The 23,588-nt window shown below is 43.8% G+C and overlaps 1 protein-coding gene across 8 annotated transcripts in view; it reads right to left on the bottom strand.

Annotated features, from left to right (window-relative positions):
* GRAMD4 (GRAM domain containing 4) overlaps window positions 1-23,588 on the bottom strand; it is a 97,504-nt gene that overhangs the window by 57,524 nt on the left and 16,392 nt on the right. For 7 of the 8 annotated variants that reach the window (XM_083463538.1, XM_083463534.1, XM_083463540.1 and 4 more), the window contains exons 2-3: window positions 11,216-11,426; window positions 391-511 (exon numbers count right to left, since the gene is read on the bottom strand). In XM_083463538.1, coding sequence (XP_083319664.1) covers window positions 391-511; window positions 11,216-11,426 — 332 coding nt within the window. Of the gene's footprint in view, window positions 1-390; window positions 512-686; window positions 706-11,215; window positions 11,427-23,588 lie in introns of those variants that run through there. The other variant, XM_083463541.1, reaches the window with a different exon arrangement.

The raw sequence follows: 23,588 nt of genomic DNA, 5'->3' as shown, positions 1-23,588 counted from the left end.
CTTTTCCCTCCCTGCAAAGCACACCTCCATCAATAGTTAGAAGCTTCCGAGCCGCACAGCGCCTGACTTGCTGAAAATAAGCTAGTGTTTGCCATCATCCTTTGCCTAGATAAGACATTTCATCACTCCCTCTCCACAATTAGCCGATTCCTAAGCACCTCGTCGCTACACATTTATAAATCTGAACTTTGAAAGAGTTTGCAGCTATCGAAACGAGTGAATTCACGCCGAGTGGTTCTTTTACATTAACAGCTTGTCATATGATGAGCCAACATTTTAAAATCCACGTTTCCTACAGTCCTTCGCCCCTACCCCCCATTTCCTGGCCATGCACCAGATCATTGCTACATGCGCCACTATCATGCCATAAAAACATTCCTGTGTACTTACGTAGAAAGTGTTTTTCCAGTAAGGCAATTTCCAGATGGCCTTTGATCTCATTTAATCTATCTGACTCCGTTCTGTTGTAATCCTGGACTCCCGAAGCCATGTTGATGGTCCCAGGACCAGCCTAGATAGGGGAAAGGCAGAGAGAACAAAAACATTGGTGGGTAAGAAAGCAGCCTCTCTCAAAGGGTTGTCTGCACACTCCAAAAGGAAAAAAAACTCAAAGCAATTCATAAAACGTGGGTGCGGATTATTGTATTATTTTTTTTTTAAGCTAAGTGCAGAGCAGATCGACAAACCTCTTATTCAGCATTAGCTCTCTGAAACAAATCAATAGGAGCTAAAGAAAAGAAACCGTGCCTCTTCAGTCAGCCGTCTTCGGACACTGCGCATGCTCAGGCTTTCTGAGAGCCATAAGGGAAAGCATTTGAGTTCTGCAGCAAAAATCATCACCATCAAAACTCTTTTCTATTGGGTGGAAAGCACTTTTCAAATTATGGGCATTCCAAGTCAATAGAGCTGGGGGGTTTTTTTCCCCTCCTTCAAAGAAAGTATTTAAGCAATTATCAGCCATGTAAATTAAAGCATTTGCTGAACACTGGCTGACGCTGCATAAATCCCGTCTCATGTATATGCTAATATATGATGGAGCGAGCTGTAACAAAGAAGGGACTGCAGTCCTCGTGCAAGGCAGACAATAGAGGGGAGCACCCATGTTCGGAGCATATGAGAAAAACCTGGCAAGTTTAAATACCTAGCACGCGTTGGAAATAACCAGATTCCTACTATGCAAAAACAGTGAGAAAGATGCGGCAGTGCAAAATTCAGGAGGCAGACAGCATTAACTTCCTAGAAAAGAGAGCTGTTTTCAAGGAACTGAGAAGCTAGATAAAGCGTAAACAAAGGAATATATATATACACACAAAAATCAGAGGTATGTGTGCGGATATCTTTGACAAAGTGGATTGCTAAACCGCATGAAATGAGTCGGCAGGGAGCTAATAAAGACATCACTGGGTCAAAATTATCAAACTATGTCAGGATGAAGGGTACCACTAAGGACTGCTTTTATAGTAGTATATTGGTTATCGTTTGCCCTGCAACAAATGACATTTCTGGATGCGAACCGTCAACACATATTGCTTGGAAGTAAACAAGGCGAGAATAAAATATTTTTTACAAAAAGAGTGGCCAATTAACTTGGCATTGCCAGAAGACACGCGATGCAACAACATGCTGAAACTAAATGTCAGGGGACAGAAGACCCATTGCTTTGCCCATTGAGTTCCATGGAAGGGAGGAAGGTGAGATATCAATGGAATTTAAAAATGGCTCACGGGCCAATTTTGTCGCCAGTCAATTATGTAGCTCCCCTCCAAGCCAATTTCTAATCTGTCTTTCCAACACAAGTTTGTGCGATAGCAGCTACGATCGGCTCACCACCTTCACTCAATAATAGATTCTGAAAACTTTGGCAGAGTCACATGCAAAATTGACAGATGTAAATTATGCGCTGCAAGACAATGCAGACGTCAAAAATTATAAAATCCCTGCTGCTGACAACTAGAATGGAAGGTATACACTGGGCATGGAACGAATCTGAGCAGCAATCTTTAATAACCCAGAACAAGACAAACAGTATTACTTGTGGAACTATGCCAACGTATGCTAAACCAAATGTAGTTAAATAGCATGGCAAGCATGACTAAAATGCTCTCCGTCAGGTCTTACTACAATAGCTTCTTTCTGAGCCACTCCTCAGAGCCTGTTCCACAATTTTAAAAGGGTTTTCTGCCATGACACAGTCCCTGAAAAAGTTTCATCCGCATCCATCGGAGTTTTCATGAAAAATCGGGGGGGGGGGGAGAGGAGAAGAATGCAAACTTTTCTCTCTTAAAATTCTTGGCTCCAACGTCTCAAAGCACATCCATGTTTCGGTTCCATCGCCAAGTTTCCAAAAAAGCAAAAATTCCGACGACGTCACCAGAATTTCCCTGCGTACTTTTTCCTTTCTAATATTTACAAAAGGCAGGTTTTTTATTGCTAAACACCAGCTGTGTTGCAAAATATTGTAAACCTCCCTTAAAATGTGCTCGCTCCTCTGGGGAAGTCACATGGCAATTAAATATAGCCAAGCTGAACCCAGAGCTAAGTGGCAAGGCTTCAGTCACAGAAGGTTTTGCATTAATCATGACGTATTTTGTCAGTGCACACTAAATGGGTTGTGCCTATCTTTGGCATTTAATCTTCACAAAAATTGTATTCGATTTTCCAATACAGTGGTACCTCGGGTTACATACGCTTCAGGTTACAGACTCCGCTAACCCAGAAATAGTGCTTAAGGTTAAGAACTTTGCTTCAGGATGAGAACAGAAATCGGGCTCCAGCGGCGCGGCAGCAGCAGGAGGCCCCATTAGCTAAAGTGGTGCTTCAGGTTAAGAACAGTTTCAGGTTAAGTGCAGAACGAATTAAGTATTTAACCTGAGGTACCACTGTATTAGAATAGGAATTTGTAACACGCAATGCAATTACAATATTTTCCATCGACAAGCAACACTGAGCATGCTCACATACTCACTGTCTTTTCAACTGGATCACCTAAGCATATAGTAACTATAAACTACAGTAGTTTTCTTCCAGCTATAGCAGTTTTCTAAAAGCAGCTGTTGATCTGCTCACCTGTGGCGAATACAGTGGTGCCCCGCAAGACGAATGCCTCGCAAGACGGAAAACTCGCTAGACGAAAGAGTTTTCCGTTTTGGAGGTGCTTCGCAAAACGAATTTCCTATGGGCTTGCTTCGCAAGACGACAATGTCTTGCGAGTTCCTGCTGGGTTTTTTCCCTTCCCCCCCTTTTTCTAAGCCGCTAAGCCGCTTATCAGCTGATCCGATCAGCAGATAAGCCGCTAAAAGCCGCTAATAGCGCTAATCCGCTAATCCATCAATGGGCTTGCTTCGCAAGACGAAAAAACCGCTAGACGAAGAGAATCACAGAACGGATTCTTTTCGTCTTGCGAGGCACCACTGTAATGCTAATGTCTTACAAGGTTGACACGAAACAGTGAGCAGACAATGTCAGCTAATAGTTTCTTTACAAGGCCGTGTAAAATGGTGCTGTAACTACAGACTTGGCCGAAAAACCGGAACTGCAAATTCCTATTTTGCTGGAATCTGTGTTTAAAGCAGCCAGGGTCGAAGAGTCACCTTAAGAAAACTCTGCGCTCTACACAGTAATCTAGAAAGAACTGCATAATGAGATATAATCTCATGAAACTGGATACAATACAGGTAGCCTGCTCAGGTTCCAACATGTATTAACTACGATGAGAACAACGTGCATCTGGCATTTGGGCCTTTATTTCTATCCATGTAATGTACATAGTTATGCACCTGAAATAACATTTCATTTCATACGTAATGCAAACAACAACATGGCCTTTTGTATCGTGTTTTCTAGATGCAGCAACAGATGAAACAAAAATAGCTTTGAATTATAAATGATCCCAACAATTTGGGGGGGGGGGGAACCGCACCAACAGTGCGTTCCCATATGTGTCTACACAAAATCCAGCCCCTTGGATTCAATGGGATTTACTCCCAGGTAAGTAGGCACAGGGTGTCATACAATATGTATCCACACCGGTGAAAGTTGTGGGCAATGTATAGAATTGCGACAAATATATGTTGGAAATGTAAAGGGAAGGAAGGCACCTTTTATCATATGTGGTGGACGTGCAAGGCAGTAAAAGCATTTTGGGAAATGATATAAAATATTTTTCCGTGTATAACACGCCCCCTATTTTTGGGGACTCCAAATTAAGAAAATGGGGGGAGATTGCCCATAGCTGTTGAGCTCACTCACACGCGTTGGAAAAGCCACTTGTGTGGCGAGTTCCCGCCCCCCCAGTGGAAATAATGACACATGACACAATTATTAAGGTTAATGGGCTAAATAAGGCCACAACTTTATTGGTTACAGGTGATGAGCAGTATTGGCTTAGGCATTGGGTCCTAACCAACTATATCCAACTTCAGCCCGTCCGCTTGAAGTCCGGGAAGGGTTAACTACCAGTATGGGGAGTCCTGCTGATGCACATCAACGAGGAACTCCCCCGGGGTCACCGCTAGGGGGCGTGCCTTAGGCCCTCACCTCCATAGGAACAGCTTGCTGGCGGCAAAGAGGGAGATCCCCGGCCGCGTCCTGGTTTAAATAAGGCAGGCCACACCCCCAGAGCCAGCCAATTGGCTGGCCAGGAGGTGACGCAGCCGGGAATCCCCCCAATCACGCGGGGGCTGGGGCCATGAAGCCCGCAACTCCACCTCCTCCAAATGGCGGAGTGGCTCTATCATCTGTCCCCAAGCCAGCGGAAGCCAACAACCGCCCACCCAATTAACGCAGCGACAACCAATCAAGAACAGTCTTTGCTGCAGCTGCCAATAACACGCCCAATAGCCACTGACAATCTCCGGCTCGCGGAAGCAACCAATCCCATGTCCCCCCAATGCGCTACCCGTGTGTAAGGCAGCCCCCAATTTTCAACGTAATTCTTTAAGAAAAATACATCGTCTTATACACAGAAAAGTACGGTATGAAACAAAAAAAATGTTTGAAATAACGTTTGTGGAAAAACCAGAAGCATTTTTTATTAGGTGCAGAAATACCACAGGAGCAGAAAAGACTATTCATGACAGCAGCGCGGATAATTCTAGCCCAGAGATGGAAAGAAGAAAAAGTCCCAATAAAGAAGAAGGGTTGATGAAGATGATGGACTACGCCAAAATGGCAAAAATGATCAGGAGGATCAGAAACCAGGAAGATAAGAACTTTAATAAGGAATGGGGGGAATTTATAAGTTATCTTGGAGAACGCTGCAAACAACTGAAAACATTGGCAGGATTGTTATAACACTTGTAATGTAACATGAACTATGGTAAAAGCAGTGTTTTAAGGAAAAGTGGAAGAAGTTATAAGATGCAAATGAAAAAGATTAACAATGGGACCCATGAAGGGGTGGAGGAAAGTCTAAGGATTTTGTTTAAGATTATGATTGATATTTCAATGTAGATATTATCTGCAAAACGGAATAAAAAAAATTATGAAAAAGAAAAAAGAAAGTTGTGGACATAACCAGGAAGTAAGGTAGGAGCAGCTGCGGGACAGCAGAAACTAACCCTACTACTGGAGGAAACCTGACTCAGGCACCTTGTTAAGAAGTTTTAGAAAAACCATCTTAAAAAACAGGTCAATTGGCAGCTCTTAGGCATAGTGGCTAAACGAACCTCCATTCTCAGAAGCAATCATAAAAATCAGAATTACGGAATGGGAGCCTATGAACTAGGTTATACTAAATGATCAGGGAGAAATAATAAGATTATCAAACCTCTAGGACTATAAGTTTATAAGTGGACGGGCAATCGATATTTGGAAAGCAAACTTGGTTTGAACCCCTCAGGAGCTCCTTTGCACTACAGGTGAACAGAAATGGTTGTGACTCAGCTGCCTTGAGCTGCGTTTTAATTCACACGTCAAGGTCACGCAGCAGAGTCAATATAACAGCTCTAGAATCCACTCTTTTTTTTTGTGGCATGGCACAGAGCAGGTTATTTTTAACTCAAGAGGCTGGAACAAGCAAGTCTACAACACTTGAGAAGGGGCCATCAGCAGCCACCAATATCTGCTCATTGCTTTCACCACGTTGCAAGTCCCTGACTTGATTGCGTTAGTGAACTTCAACGGCCTCCAGCAATTCCAGACTTAAGACCCACCTTCAACACAAGGTCCCTTTCAATCTACCATGCGCTGTCCTTCACTTTACTACATCTGTTTGTCGAGATCTGTCCTTCTACAGAGCTGAATTTATAGAAGCTGCCAGTTGAAGTTTGAGGTCTAAACTCGGGTGCATGGAGCCTCTCTGTCTTAACTTGTGGCCAAAACAATGGAGACGTAAAAGACCCAGAACCAAATCACCTAACATTTTTGACATGAAAGCTGCCCTAGAAACCTTCCCGTTTGATCATAGGAAAGGTAGGCATAGGGACTTCCCTGAGCTCTAGTGCCTCGCCAGCCCCAGGTACTGACCCCCGAGATAGAAAACAGACTTTTAAAGGGAGATTTATGTCAGGAAAATGGTGCAAGGAGGAGGGTTAAATCTACCACCTCCCAGTACATATACAGTGGTGCCTCGCAAGACGAAATTAATTCGTTCCGCGAGTTTTGTCGTCTAGCGAATTTTTCGTCTTGCAAAGCACGGTGTCGGGAAAGTTTTGGAAAAGCTTCAAAAATCACCAAAAACCTCAAAAAAGGCTACCACACCGCATTCTATGAGTTGTTCCTCGAAGTCAAGTCGCAACTGTATTAACGGTGTTAAGAAAAAGGAAACAAACTTGCAAGACGTTTTCGTCTTGCAAAGCAAGCCCATGTGGAAATTCGTCTTGCGAAGCAGCTCAAAAACCGCAAAACCCTTTCGTCTAGCGAGTTTTTCGTCTTGCGAGGCATTTGTCTTGCGGAGCACCACTGTATGCTCTGATCCCATTCAGTTGCTTTTAAGTAATTGCCTAGGTCAGTGATGGCCAACAGGCAGATTGTGAGCTACTGGTAGATCACAGGTTGCCTGTGGTAGATTGTGGGACCCCTCCCCCCAAAAAAAAGCTCAACAACTTTGGTCAATCCAGTGGGTAGATCAATCACCGCCAGTTTTTTATAGTGGGAGTAGATTGCAGTCTCTTGGATGTTGGACAAGCATGGCCTATTATTATTATTTAATAATAATAATAATAATAATAATAATAATAATAATAATAATAATAATAATTTAACAAGATTAAAATACAACATTAAAATTAAAATGCAGCCTCATTTCAGTAGAAACTCAAATCAAAAACTTTTTGGGGGTGAAAACGTCAAATCTTCACCAAGGCCAACTATCCAGACTGGTCCTACGTGGGCCAGAAAAAAGCCAGGGAAGTCCCCAAACAGGAGTTCCATCACAGAAGGAGAAAGGAAAGAGGGGGAGGGGATCAAGATCTACTTCATTCCTCAGTGGGAAAAATGCGCTCTGTGGCCAATCAGGGTGGTTTTTAATATACTCTTGGTATATTCCAGGGCTGTCCTGGCTCACTGTGGCTTTTTCTGCATTGAACATCATCATCATCATCATCATTGTTATTATTTTCTGTGAAGCATCTCAAAGCAATTTCATAATGCAACAGAAACGTATATAAATTAAAACAATTGCATCTTTAAAACCACTTAAAAGCAATTTCGAATCCATTACAGATACTTGAGTAGGATAAGAATCTCCACGGGGATGGCTTGTTGAAAGAGGAAAATATTTCGACAGGCATCGAAAGGACAGGGAAGATGGCGCCTGCTTGATCTGTAACAGAAGACCAATTCCATAGGGTGGGTCCTGACACACTAAAGGTGCGTCATGTGGAGCAGAACTCCAGGCAAGATGGCGCCTGAATGAAGCCCTCTCCTGCAGAGCAAAGTGTTTGTTGGGGATATAAAGGAAGGAGACGAGCTTTCATTTATGCTGGTGCCAAGCTGAAGAGGGCTCTGTACATGAATCAATCCGTGTTGGGAAAGGGGACCTTGTCAGATCTTGTTACAGATAGGTAGCCGTGTTGGTCTGCCATAGTCAAAATAAAAAAGTTCCTTCCAGTAGCACCTTAAAGACCAACTAAGTTAGTTCTTGGTATGAGCTTTCGTGTGCATGCACTTCTTCAGATACTTCAGATATTCTTCAGATATCTGAAGAAGTGTGCATGCACACGAAAGCTCATACCAAGAACTAACTTAGTTGGTCTTTAAGGTGCTACTGGAAGGAACTTTTTTATTTTGGCAGATCTTGGTGAGCTGTAGCAAGCAGGGTGGATTTGATTTAAGTCAAATCAATTTAAATCATGATTTAAATCACTAGTCAGTAAGATATGATTTAAATAATTTTTCCCTCCCAGAAAGACTCATTCTTGCTGGTAGCCTCTTAATATTTGCAACCAGATGAAGGTTTCGTTTTTGGAATAATAATTTTTCAGAGTAGTTTTTACAGTTATATCAAAAATTACTGATTTGGTTATACTATTAGAAATACATAAACCGATAATTATTAAATGAAGGCAAGGTTTAGTAAGTTAAATGTTTATATTTGGACAACTTTTCTGCTGTACTTTATTGGAAGGAGAAAAGTGATCATTTCCTTAATAACAATTGAATCAATTTATTTAACTAAAACAATAACATTATAGCATATGTATCCATGTTTGTTAACTGATATGGTTAAACATTTAAAGAAAGAAAAAAAGACTGAGTTTTAGCACACCTGAAAAACTTAAACAAATCCTTATTTCCTGATGGACTATAATGTAACTTAAATAGAAAACTATCTTTAGAAAGATTTTTCCTCCAAAAGCATTTTATTTTAAAAATCCAATTTAAATTATAAAAAAAATCTTATTTACATTTTTAAAATATGTTTTTTTTAAAAAAAAAATCCATTGATTTTTATTCAGCCCTGGTAGCGAGTCGGAGTAGGCAGCACACAGCTAGACCAACCAAAAGCTAGGCTTTTCCTCTTCCCCATCTTTCTGTCATTCTTTCCCCCTCTTTTCATTCCTCCTCCAGAAGAGGATTACACGGCACCACTAGGATAAGCCACCTCAAATAAGGTCATGACACAGTTGCTGTTGTCAAAATCTTGAAGGCTAAAGGCAACTAGGTTGGGCTCTGATCAACAGAACCCAAATTGATAGCCGTTCGTTCCCAATCTGTCGTCCTGCCTACACTGTCAGTCGTTGCCCGAATTAAAATGCCAACCCGCCCGTCTTAAAATACTGGGTTAGTTACAGGGTAGTCACATGGGTAGTCACATGAGTAGCAGGCCGTTTGTATAAGCTGAACACACAACACACCAGCCCCAGGGATTATATACCGGCAGGAGCATCTAAAACAAAAGCTGGTGCTGCGGAAGAAGCCAGAAGACCATATTGGCTGCAAGACCTGCTCCCTGCCTTGCTGGGACTGACTCCAGCTACAAAAAGCTGAGGCTGCCAAACAGACTTTGGGGTTAGGGTGTTCTTTCGGGAGTTTTGTTGGGGAAAGTTGTTGCTGTTAATCGATACTAACTTTTTGTATTTTTATTTTTAGATCTAATTACGATTTATGTGGAAATGGTTCAATTTGGTTGTGCACTTTTCGATGTGTTTCATTTATTGTTTACGACTACTTTTGTTATCTTTGTAATTATGTAGAGTGGTACCTTGGTTCCTGAACTTCATCAGTTCTGGAAGTCCATTCTTAAACCAAAGCGTGCTTTCCCACAGCAGCAGGGGACTCAATTTACAAATGGAACACACTCAACAGGAAGCGGAACATGTTCTGCTTCCAAGACCAGATTTATCTCCACTTCCCGGTGGCCTGGTTCAGATATAACCCTGAAATTTACAGCCTTCTCTGATTAGGATCTCAAATGTCTAATGAAAAAGTTAAGCTCAGAGGATAGGTACACAGAGACATGAGTGACAGTTATTTCTCACCCTGCAGACAAGAAGGCAGAAGAGGGAAGTAAATTGCCTTCACCATGGACCACTTTGGTCCAGAAGTATTACTGAACAATGGTTGACAAAACTCAAAAAAGCTCTTGAAACATTTCACATCCTGATCTGTGGCTAATTTTTAACTATGGGTTAAATGTGTGGGGGGGGATCTGCGGCCCTCCAGATGTTGTTGAGCCACAAATTTCCTTTTCCCTGATCACTGCTGGTTTCCGGGGCTGATTGGAGCTGGGAATCTAACAATAATGGGAAAAACCACAGGTTCCTCATCACTGAATTAGACGTTCAGATATGATCCGTCCAGAAAACAAACCACAGTTAAAGCATTAAGTGCGCATGGGACTAATAAGAAAAACCAAATAGAGCATAACTTTCGCGTTACAAACACTTAAAATGTTTTTCAAAATAAGAAAGTGACCACACACAGACACACATCATTAGCCCTAGACAAAAATTCCTCGATTACATCCTTTGCTCTCTTTCCAACCAAACTGCCGTTGAGCAAATCTCTTATTTTGCTGGCTAGAAATAATGTATTTATTACTGCGCAGGTTGCAAAATTTGCCTTGGCTGCAAGTAAGTTGAGAGCTAGGCACCAAGACAAGTATCATAAGGGGGAGTGTGAGACGTGGAGTGCTTACTTAACTTATGCAGGTGTGATTTTTGCATTTTTGTATGCTTGCTTTGCTGTTCTTGTTGTTCAGTCTTAAATCAATTGTTTGTATCCTTATAAAGGTAAAGGGACCCCTGACCATTAGGTCCAGTCATAGCTGACTCTGGGGTTGCAGTGCTCATCTCGCTTTATTGGCCGAGGGAGCCGGCGTACAGCTTCTGGGTCATGTGGCCAGCATGACTAAGCCACTTCTGGCAAACCAGAGCAGCGCACAGAAACACTGTTTACCTTCCCGCCAGAGCGACACCTATTTATCTACTTGCACTTTGACGTGCTTTCGAACTGCTGGTTGGCAGGAGCAGGGACCGAGAAACGGGAGCTCACCCCGTCACGGGGATCCGAACCGCCAACCTTCTGATCAGCAAGCCCTAGGCTCTGTGGTTTAACCCACAGTGCCACCCGCGTCCCATGTGACAGCTTATAGCTTTTAGCAATAAAGATTCATTCGTTCGTTCAGCCAGGAGTGCCATCTTGGCCCCGGGTGCTATGCAGCGTGCATGGCCCTGGCACAGAATTCTGTGGGTGCCCGGCCCCTCCATGGGGAATTTTGTGGGTGCTCGGGCCCCAGGGAGTTGGCACGTATGTCAATAGCGCAGATACTTACAGGGTCTCTCAATTCATCGCTGTCTTTGCCTGCCGTACGAGGTATTTTCATAGGAATTTCATCTCCACATTCAGTGTCGGAAGCATTAGGAGACTCTGCTAAATCGAGGAACTCATCTCTCTTGTGACCTCTGAACCTTATTTTGTCTAACCTCTTTAGCATGTTCAGCACTGCTCCTTTCTGCTTTATCTTAACATGACGGTTGGAGTCCCTGCAAAACACAAAGGGAAGCGGCAGAGACACGGGAAAAAGATTATTTTCGGGGGACATGCATGATAAACATTATAATTATACAGAGTGCTCTTATAATCACGCATTGAACGCTTGTGGCAGAAATAGTAATCCTGTTTCCAAAAGAAAGAAAAAACACTCTAGCTTACGTTTCAAAATCCTTTTTAAAATAAAAAAGTGAATATTAATAGAGAAAGCATTTTGTGGAACAATCATTTCCACCAGACGGACAGTATGAGAGCACTGAGGAATAGAACATGACAAAGTTTTGTGTCATTTGCTCGCGGAGCAAAACCCTTACCAATTCTACGTTTCAGAGAGGTTGACAAAATAGTTATTTAGGAAACAGAGCTCTGCAAATCAGCTGGGAAACGCCGGGTTCAAATTTCAACAGTAATGAACTCAATAATGGGACTTTGAATACAGAGATGATGATTTCAACCTTACGGGGCTACTTGGTAAAGTTGACTGGGATAATGTATGTGGAGTTATTTGATGACTTGAACAAGCTATATATAAATACAAATCGTTTTTAAACTGCACCCCCAAAAAATGACAGCAAGAAAGCCGGAAAGCTTAGGAAGCAATAACCCTGGTACATATTGAATCCTAATAGAGTCGTACCTTGGATCCCGAACGCCTTGCGAGTCGAACGTTTTGGCTCCTGAACGCCACAAACCCGGAAGTGAGTGTTCCAGTGGTGAACATTCTTTGGAACACAAACATCCAACACGGTTTCCGATTGGTTGCAGGAGCTTCCTGCAGCCAATTGGAAGCCGTGCCTTGGTTTCCAAACATTTTGGAAGTCAAATGGACTTCCGGAATGGATTCTGTTCGACTTCCGAGGTACCACTGTATTACAAAGCCAGTATGACCTAGAGTGAAACGTTAACAATTAGTGATGCACTGGATCGGTAATATCCCCTTGAAACTAGTTAATGTGTTGGAAATACAGTGAGAAGCGTCCCCACCAGTAGCCATTGCAACATCTTATATTAAAATTGTTAAGAAAGGAAATTAACGCAAATCAGGAGTGCCTCTTGCACATTTACAGATCTGCGCAAATGTTTTTGCTGTGCCCACATTGGGAAGCAATTCCCAAACTCCCCAACACACATATGCAAACTCCTATTACCACAGCATTCTCATAGGTGAAAATGTTCCCAAATGGAGACAAGTCTGTATGGTGGCTCATTTGCCGGCAGTAATGTATTTAGCGTTAACTCTGGAACTGTATATTCTCGATTCTGACCAAATTAAGCCTCCTGGTGTATATTTTGCTCTAGGAGGCCTAGCTTCATCAGAATCGAATCTACATTTCCAGAGTTTAAAGCTAAACACATTACTGCTGGTAAATGAGCCACCATGGATGCTAGAGGGCCATGAAAATTTGTGTCCTGGGCTTTTTAGATTCGTCTACCCATGTGCTATCTGAAACCAAAGGGGCACATTTGTTGCCAGATGTGATTTTGTTGTTGTTTCAGCAATCTGGATGGGTTAGGACAAACGTGGTTCTCCAGCTGTTGTTGGACTACAATTCCCATCATCCCTGACCACTGGTCTTGCGAGCTAGGGGTGATGGGAGTTGTAGTCCCAAAACAGCCAGAGACCCAAGTTTGGGAAGCACTGGGTTAGGAGAAATAGAAGAAGCCAAGGAGAAGGTGGTGGCAAGGCCCTAAACGGGTAAACACTGACAGCACGGAAAGTTGGGCAGCATGAAAAGTGGGGAGAAAAGCGAGGCATTTCGCAAAAGGTGGGATGGGAAACAAAGGCCACACCATACAGAGAAGTTCTGCAGTCCCAAACGGTGACTTCATCCTGTCTGCCAACTGTGTTAACAGATTCTTGGAAGGGGAAGATTTGCGATTCGAAGAAACAATGCAGAAGTCAACGGATGGAAAAGTCTGCCTTGCAACATAACCACGGAGAAGCTCGCAAGCCGATTCCGTCAGGCTAAATTTGCGCTTCTCCTTCTGGAAGCGGAAACCACACCAAGATTACGACACTTTGGGTGTAAAGGAAATCTGTGCACACTTTAGCTCAGAGGTTTTCAACCTTTTTGAGTCCAGGTGTCCCTTGAGCAACTATATTCTGGGGGGCTCAGGAGCCCAGTTATGTCACCTCTTGCCTGCAGAGCTGGCAGCCTCTCACACTTTTTTGAACACGCTCCCTTGTGGAGTGTTCCCTCAGCCTCCTCTCCTCTCCATTGGTAGTCCCCTTGCAGCCGCTGTCACTGCCACCGCCCCTAGTTTTTGAGCTGCCCCCTCTGCCCCAAAGAGAGGTGCCTCCTCACACTGCCCCACAGGGACCTGAGACTTGTCTGTCCATTCCCAACGGCAAGGGATGGAGGACTGGCTGGCTGGCTGGGCTCCCTCGCCTGCTTGCTTGCTTACTCCAAGGCTGGCTCAGTTCCTGACAACCAGCACCCCCTGGCCAGCCCCAGAGGCACCATTCTATAACCCTCACCCACAATGCCCCTTTTGGCACTTAAAATAGTTTGGACCCCACCCCATCCACAGGTCCATACCACAACCTTAAGTGCTTCATGTATTTACAACCCGGACCTTCGTAAAGTGTATCACAGCGGCTTACAACATTTGAAAGGTAAGTAAAAACGGTCCACAAAAATCCACAAAACGCCATTAAGAACATCAGTAGGCACTGCTTGGTTAAAAAGAGAAAATCATGTTGTGAAGGCCTATCTAAGCAATGCGGTTTTCAGAAGGGTGGTTCCTGCCGAAACTCTAGTGGCAAGGAGTTCCACAGGGCAGCGCTTGCCACACCAAAGGCTTGCTCCCCAGGGAAGGCCAACTGAACCTCAGGAGTGTGAGAGAGCTCTTCGGATCTCCCGGGAGATGCAAAGAGCATCCAATGACTATAATATCAAATCACAAATAAGACACTACAAACAGAGAGAGCTTTGAATATCCATCTCACCTCAAGCCATGGTTTTTGAAGACATTGAGCCAAGACTCACCAAGTGATGTGGCAGCGAGTAATGAGATTATCTATCTATACACAGACATATGAATCAGCCCTGAGCAAAGATGCAAGGTGACGTTTGCTGTGCTCTGAGAAGTGTGGTGCGTTACTAACGTCATCCGACGTGAAATTAAGAAACAAAACAGCATAAGAAATGCGGGCAGGTACCTGCGCGTTTGGTTTATTACTCAAATAAAAAACAAGAACACCTGAAGAACCGCCTCTCGTTATTTCTTTTTAATCAACCGTCACATTCATGCATCCAGGCTCCCATCATATTTACATGTCAGCTAGAAATCGTGACTTCCTGTGAACAAGTGAGTCACAACTGTCTCACACATATATGGATTCATGTCAGGAGGAAACAAACCACAATTCCTGGCTTGCTGTTATCTCCAAGTCAATGCTTGTAGTTTGTTCTCGCTCCCCCCAAAACCACAATTTGTTCCGCCAGCAAGGAGGAGGCAAACCGCCCATTATGGTGGATGTGTGTTAGCTGAGACTTATACTCATGACATGTGAACTGGGTTTCCAGAACATTGGACAACTGCTCTCACCCTCTGTGATAGCCCAGAAGAAGGGAAGTCTCACTTCCAGATAAACAGCTCCTTTTCCATCTCTTGCAGCCTTCTGCAGATCACAAGTCCCATCTCCTTTGCAATTGACATGGTTCCTGAGTAGCATGTGCACAGCGCCTCAGAAACCTGCCCCACCTGTTGCTTGGTGTGCCTACCTAAATGCTAAAGGCAAACTAGGGATGCGGGTGGCGCTGTGGACTAAAACCAGTGAGCCTCTTGGGCCTGCCAATAGGAAGGTTGGCGGTTTGAATCCCCACCACTGGGTGAGCTCCCATTGTTTTGTCCCAGCTCCTGCCAACCTAGCAGTTGCTGTGCCCGTGCAAGTAGATAAATAGGTATCTCCATGGCGGGAAGGTAAACGGTGTTTCCATCACAGTGTCCCGTCATGACAGAAGTGGCTTAGTCATGCTGGCCACATGACCTGGAAAGCTGTCTGTGGACAAACACTGGCTCCCACAGCCTGAAAAGTGAGATGAACACTGCACCCCATAGTTGCTTTTGACTGGACTTAACTGTCCAGGGGTCCTTTACCTTTTTTAAATAGGTAAAAGGTAAAGGACCCCTGACAGTTAAGTCCAGTCGCAGACGACTCTGGGGTCGGGCGCTCATCTCACTTTACAGGCTAAGGGAGCCGGCATTTGTCTGCAGACAGTTTTTCCAGGTCATGTGGCCAACATGACTAAGCCACTTCTGGTGCAACGGAACACTGAAACCAGAGCAGCGCACAGAAACGCCATTTACCTTCCTACCGGAACGGTACCTATTTATCTACTTGCACTTTTGGCATGCTTTCGAACTGCTAGGTTGGCAGGAGCTGGGACCGGGCAACGGGAGCTCACCCCATCGCGGGGATTCGAACCGTCAGCCTTCTGATCAGCAAGTCCAAGAGGCTCAGTGGTTTCAACAGAAGCCACAGAATTTAATTTGCCAATGCACATCCAGGATTTGAACCCCCCACCCAAATAGTTAGTTTGTTTTTTCAATAAAATATGTATGATCATAGAAAACTAGGAGAAAATTTTTCCAAGGCCACTTTTCATAATATATACATTAATTATAACCAGCATTAGAAATTAGCCAGACACCAGGTACATTTTGTGACTGGCGTGGGTCAAACTGCGACCACATGGAGATCTCTGGATGCCGGGCCAGCAACTGGGGAAAACAAAATGTCACATAGAGAATGATCTGAAATATTTTCCTTGCAGACTGAATTTGTTTTGATTCTGGATTGTTTTATTTGATGTTTCAATGTGTTGTGAACTTCTCTGAGATTCTTCTTTGAAATATAAAGCAGTATAGAAATGAAATTATTATTATGGTAGTATTTTTATTGCTAAATCCCATTGCAAAAAATTAATAATGCCTAGACATTCCATTGTGGGGATCATAACCTAGGTTTAAGGCGCCATTGGGCAACTAGACTATATACCTGAGTTTCCATCACCGAACATTAACAACAAATACTGATTTAATAAACATATATCAGTACAGTCCCAAATTTAATTATTTTATGTAAGCTGCTTTGAAGATCCATCTGGGCCACGGGGCAAGGTAGAAATATATAATGGAATAAAACAGGAAACCCTCTTGTGCAAAGGAGCCTTTATAGGGTCAAGGTTAGGAGTCCTGTAAAAGTGTTCCCTGATCTATTTTTAGGGTGCAAAGGGATCCCAACAATTAAGAGAAAGCCCTTCAGGGAAGCTGCAAGAGGATGTGACTCAACTCGATTTAGCACAGCAGGAGAGCAATAGCAACAGTGGCGTCTCAGTGCTTTTTTTAAAAAAATAAAATCTCTCAAGTCTTCCCACAAACATCCTACACATAGTCTATTTCGGTGTTCAAAATCTAGAACTTTTCCCTATACAGATTATTAAGAGTCATCCTAGCTTATATAAAACATTCATAGGAAGCCATTCAGATATTTGAGAACACCATTCATCTCGTCTATAACACAGAGTTGTCCAATGTCCATGCAACTGAATCACTGGTTGTACTAGACAAACAATTTTTTCTTTAAAATGATATATCCTCTTATTATTACTGGACGTGGTGGCGTATTTGCTCCCTCTATTTCCCCTTTACCTGGCATTGTTGGCTAAGCCATGCCAAGGCAAATCACTTGCATTTTGGCGACAGCAGCACACTCTGTTGTGTTAACAGTGGGAAGCAGAGACTCGCAGTGGAGTCTTCGAGTCACATGCCTGAGCACTGCTTTGCCACTGCTGTGCAGCACTGAAACATGCCAAAACTCTCAGACGTGTCAACCAAGAAAAACACAGAGGCCGTGCGCGCGCACAGGCAATGGGCAACACGATACTATCCTCACAACAAACAAGATTGACTAAGAGACAAAGACAGGCCCAGCAATGTTAGAAACTCATGATATACTGTATAAGCTAGGTGCCAAATAGCTCCTTTAACCAAATTTGCAGTCACCAAAATGGAATGTCTAGTTGCCATTTTGAGGCAAGACGGCTCTAAAGTCTTATTTTTCAAACGATGACTGTGACTGATTCTCAGTTCAACATCTGGCTAGTTCAGATGACAACACTGAACTAGGTGAGAGAACTTAAAAGAAGAAAGGTCACTAGAACCATATATTGACCAATTCCAGCCTCCTTCTCCGAATGGTGACTGCTCCTGGCTCAGGGTGCACAGAAAAGGCATGTGGCTTCCACAAATTTAGTCTGATTGTGAGATAAAATATAACTGATAGAATTCTACAGGATGCGGTATTAAGTGTGTGAAATCAGTCCAGATCCAATGATCCCCAGACGGTGGAGACGTCTGGAACCATCTTGGCACCCAGGCGTCTTCACTTGATCGCAAGTGGCCGACAGGTGCAAAATGCGCCTAGTGCCTGGCTAGTTGTGAACACTGAGGCCGAGGGTCACACCGTGAGCTTTTCAATAGATGTACCGTATTGGCCTGAATATAAGCTGTACCCACAAATAAGCAGCACCTTTAAAATTTGGCGGCTTGGGGGAGGCTTGGGAGCCGTGGACGGGACGGGGGCTGTTACCCGGCACTCCCGGGCTGCTTCCAGGGGTGGGGAGCCACGCCACTTTGCTGGCAGTGTAAGGTCGTGAATATAAGCCGCACTTTAACTTTTCACAATCAGAATGGGGGGGGGGGAGTGTGGCTTATATTCGAGCCAATATGGTACTCACGTTACGACCTTCCAATGTCAAGTTCCCGTCAAAGTTCTTCCTTTCTAAGAGGACCTTAACATAAATCAGCGGCAAATGGTATGAGTGAGGGATGTTTTGGCTTATGAAAAAATCACACTGTGCTACCAAAAAGCAACAGGCAATGTTAGCGTCGTCACAAATCTGGTATACGAAACGAAACTGGCCAAAGACCCATGTCAGAGTCGCAATGCTTGATGCCCTCGGAATTTCAAGGAAAAGAGCTCAGGCAGACAGACTCCTGTAAGTGCGACTTAAGTCCAGGAGAAACCTCGAGATCAGCACATGCTCAATAACAGATGTTATAGGGCTAGCATCTCTGATCCTTGTGCTGACAACCTGTGGTCAAGGTAACAGAGAATGTGAGAGGAGAGGACTCAGAACATGGCCCAATCCCATAGCACCTAGCAGCCAGAGCACCTAACCATGGTTAACTATGCTCAGAGAATTCAGTCAAACCTTGGTTCCCGAACGTTTTGGCTCCCAAATGCTGAAAACCCGCAAGTAAATGCTCCAGTTATCAAATGTTTTTCAGAAGCTGAATGTTTGATCTGGCTTCCGCTTGAGTGTGCAAGCAGCTCTTGCAACCAATCGGAAGCCACGCGTCGGTTGCCGAACGTTTTGGAAGCTGAATGGGCTTCTGGAATGGATTGCGTTCAACAACCAAGGTTGGACTGTACTCTCATGTGATTTTGAACTGTATCAACAAACAAGATGTTCTTTCCTCCATGCAAGATTCTCCCCTAAGTTATTCCTGAATAGCAGGAGGCTGAACTAGACGGCCCTTGGGTTCCCATCCAGCTCAATGAGTTATTTAAGGTTGGGCTTTCATGTATGAGGGATGCAGATGGCGCTGTGGTCTAAACCACTAAGCCTCTTGAGCTTGCCAATTGGAAGGTCAGCAGTTCGAATCCCCACAATGGGGTGAGCTCCCATTGCTCAGTCCCGACTCCTGCCAACCTAGAAGTTCAAAAGAACGACAAAGTGCAAGTAGATAAATAGGTACCACTCCGGGGGGAAAGTGCTGGCCACATGACCCAGAAAAACTGTCTGTGGACAAATGCTGGCTCCCTCGGCCTGCAAAGTGAGATGAACGCCGCAAACCCAGAGTCGTTCACAACTAGACCTAATGGTCAGGGGTCCCTTTACCTTTCCATGTATGAATTGCTCGCTATGATAACAAAGCGGCCAAATAAATGTACACTGGTTTTGAGAAAATTCAGCTTTAAAAGGCAAGAGCCAGTCCACCACTCACAGTTTAAAGCTGGCGTCCAACCAAGTCAAACTCAGAAGAATTAAGTTAGCCGTAACTTAAGCCAGCTGTTTTCAACAGACCTGCTCCGAGTATACCATCTTCAAATGCAATCTCTAGGTTACAACTCACCTGTAAGCAAGTCCTACAGCAGTAAGCAAGGCTTACTTGCAAGTAGACATGCATAAGGTTTGCACATACCAACTTCTAATTAGGCCACTCTTTCCATGACGGACAGCATTTAGACTTTCTTCCTGGCCGATGCGAGGGCAGACATGGAATTTGAGAAGCTTTGTCTTCTTTGCAGAAGTACCTAGCCACTTCCTTACCCACAAAACCCCATCGCTCATTTTCTTAGTAAAGGAATACGTGTTTCACTTCTTCCGCCTTCTTAGAAGCACCAACGTTCTTGCAGGCCTTTCTCCGGACAAATTTTATGCGCAAACCGCATTAGGAAAAGAGCCAGAAGGCTCTCAAGAGAGTTCGTGAGGCAGAGAAATCTGAAGGTGTGGAGGCCTAGCTTATTTTCAAAACGTGCATCCGCTTCGACAAAGTATTTCCACATCGTGTTTTATTTTACTTGCGTTCATCAGGAACTGAACGGAATGATGGTTGGGGAAACTTTCGTTGGGGTGGCTGGGGAAACTTTCATTAAATGTGTGGGAATAGTTTGCACGTCCTCTCCTGCAAGAAATTCCAGGAACTGTAGTTCTGTGGTGAGTAAACTACGGTTCTCAAGAATCTTTGAAGGGGAGGTTGCTTTGAAGCTACAGTAGGTATAGAGCAGTTAACACATCCATCCCAAACTTTAGTTTACTGAGAATTTCCTTTTATAGCTCCTCAAGTAAACACTGCCTGTTGTGAACTGTGGATAATTGTCAATAAAACCCACATTTTGAACACTTATCCCAACGCTATGCTAACACCACCACCACCACGCTGGTAAACCTGTGACAATCAAATATCCTTTTTCTTGCTTCAAAACAACACAGCTGGAACGTCTTCTTTTTAATGCTTTCCCCGATTTAAATCACTTCAGCCCCTATAGTTGCCACTAGCCATGTGAGAAGAGAAGATAACTATACGTGTTTTACTTCTTTTTTACCTCTTCAAAGGCTAAATAGCAGCTTTTAGGGGGTTTAGTGTGTACACTCAGCACCAATACAAACCCTCGCAGCTGCTTTTAGGCAAAGAAAAATCTATCATGGTATCATATTATAGATCTTACACATAGTTTGGCCCCAAGACAAATCATGTAAAAGGAGAAGGCTGGATGCTAACTATGTGCTTATAACCAGGGCTGCAAACACCCTGGACTTTTAAAACACATTCAAAGCACATTCTCCGCCTGCAAAGAATTGTGGGACCTGTAGTTTAAGGGTGCTTAGACTTGTAGTTCTGTGACAGGTAAACTACAGCTCCCATAATTCTCCCTTTTTTGGGGGGGTGCTTTGAATGTGCTTTAAAGGTCTGGTGCGTACGCAGCCTAAGTTTCAACAAAATGCTTTTTCCTCCCTTAACCAGTGCAAATACTGTGAATATCGGGCAAATACTCAGAGTAGAATCGGTGAAAGAAATTTCAGTTACTCAGGTTTGCTGATTTCAATGGGCCCACTCTGACTATGACTATGATTATCCACATTGAGATCACATTGTTATGTTGGGCTTCATAAACGTTGCTACTGAAAATCTGCAAGATAAAGAAATATTACAGAGTGCATCGCTGACTCTGGGTGGGACTGGCATTCCGTCCTTCCTCATTCAGCCCAGTTGGCAAAACTTGAATTTTTTGCCTCCTTCCCACACACGTCGCTTGTCAAATATGCGCAGCAGATGGAAAATAAATGGAAGAGAAAGGCAAGTTACTAGAATACACATGGCACCCAACTCTGTTGCACACAGAAAGTCTTAAAATAAACATATTAGGGTGTTGTTGTTTTTCTTCCTTGCAACTAACACGCCTGCAAAGTGCCACGAGGCAGATAAGTGCCCCATATGTTGTTGTTTAGTCATTTAGTCATGTCCGACTCTTCGTGACCCCATGGACCAGAGCATGCCAGGCACTCCTGTCTTCCACTGCCTCCCGCAGTTTGGTCAAACTCACGCTGGTAGCTTCGAGAACACTATCCAACCATCTCGTTCTCTGTCGTCCCCTTCTCCTTGTGCCCTCTATCTTTCCCAACATCAGGGTCTTTTCCAGGGAGTCTTCTCTTCTCAGGAGGTGGCCAAAGTATTGGAGCCTCAGCTTCAGGATCTGTCCTTCCAGTGAGCACTCAGGGCTGATTTCCTTCAGAATGGAGACGTTTGATCTTCTTGCAGTCCATGGGACTCTCTAGAGTCTCCTCCAGCACCATAATTCAAAAGCATCAATTCTTCGGCAATCAGCCTTCTTTATGGTCCAGCTCTCACTTCCATACATCACTACTGGGAAAACCATAGCTTTTAATATATGGACCTTTGTTGGCAAGGTGATGTCTCTATGTTTTAAGATGCTGTCTAGGTGCCCTATATACTGCGGCTTAATTCATCCAGGCTGTTGTCTACTGCTCATCCTAGAAAGTTTGGCATCTGTTAGTATTTTCAGCAGCGTAAGTTAGAACTAGATTTAACGGGGGGAGCAAAGAAAGATTGGGGAAACTAAGAAGAGGCGAGAGGAAGTGGAATATAAAACGAACCAAGGAAGGCAAGGAAAGGAAGTCTGTCAATGACTGTATTTTTGTTTTGTCTTTATTTAATTTTACAAATATAAATTTATAACAAAACCAAGTACATATCCATATGGAGAGATTTCTCTGAATCGCAAGACTTCTTCCCATCCCCTCCATGGGTCCTATTGCAAACGTTTTCAACTGCATATTATTTCATACAGTGGTACCTCAGGTTTCATACGCTTCAGGTTACAGACTCCGCTAACCCAGAAATAGTGCTTCAGGTTAAGAACTTTGCTTCAGGATGAGAACAGAAATCGTGCTCCGGCGGCGCGGCAGCAGCAGGAGGCCCCATTAGCTAAAGTGGTGCTTCAGGTTAAGAATAGTTTCAGGTTAAGAACGGACCTCCGGAACGAATTAAGTACTTAACCCGAGGTACCACTGTACTCTATATTTTACATCTGTCCATATTATCCACAGTATTTGTTATATTACAAGTGACGTTAAAATACTGCTAATGTTTCCATCTGCTTACAGTGGTCTCCAAAATAACTTATAATTTTTTCCCCATTCTTTCTTGAAGTTTTTGTGTTTTTGGTCCCTGAGCTTTTGGGTCAGTTTTGCCATTTCAGCACAGTCCAACAGCTTGGTTTGCCATTCCTCTCTGGCAGGGACTTTCTCTTCTTAATGACTGCAATTTTGAATGTAATAGAATATGTGATATGTAGCTGTCTCTTTTCCTATTTTTCATTACTTTCGGGTTTTTCTTCTGTTGAAATGTATCAGAAAAGAAAGTTTAGCATCTACATGTGGGGCCGGGGTGCTTGTTAGCTTCAAGATGAGACAGCTACCCACTCTTGCCCTGGTGCTTGTTAGCTTCAAGATGAGACAGCTACCCACTCTTGCCTGTAGGAAGGTAGACAAGCTGTGCTTGGAGCATGCAAATGATCCAGAATCAAGTTAGTGCCATTCTCCTCTTGCCTGGTCAAGGCTGACTTCTATCAGCTGGGCCCTTCGCCAGTTGAGGTAATCGATGTGTCCCCTCAGGGAAGGCAGGACGCCAGATGGATGCTAATCTGCAGTCATTTGGAACCTACTCAAAACTCGATGCCAATTCCCCCGTCAGTTATCAATCTATTTCTCTTTTCTGGGGAAGATTTTCAAGCAGGTGGTCATTACGCAGCTCCAGACACCAGTTCAGGCAATGCTGTCCCTCTGGTGCCAGATATTCTGGCGTTCAACCAGCTATCCATCCATTGATCCAACTGGTCCTATAAGGTCATCCGACAGTCTTTGCTAATAGGGACGTGGGTGGCGCTGTGGTCTAAACCACTGAGCCTCCTGGGTTTGCCGATCGGAAGGTCAGCGGTTCAAATACCTGCGATGGGGTAGTTTGCAATTGGCGCCCCGGAAACAATAGCCGTCAGCCGCATCAGATGTTCGGCTTCTGAAAAACGTTCAAAAACCGGAACACTTACTCCCAGGTTTACA

Source organism: Podarcis liolepis, assembly GCF_965112155.1.
Source record: "Podarcis liolepis genome assembly, chromosome: 10".
Lineage (NCBI taxonomy): Eukaryota > Metazoa > Chordata > Lepidosauria > Squamata > Lacertidae > Podarcis > Podarcis liolepis.
The sequence above is the reverse complement of the archived record's forward strand: the minus strand, read 5'-3'. Positions and strand labels throughout refer to the sequence as shown.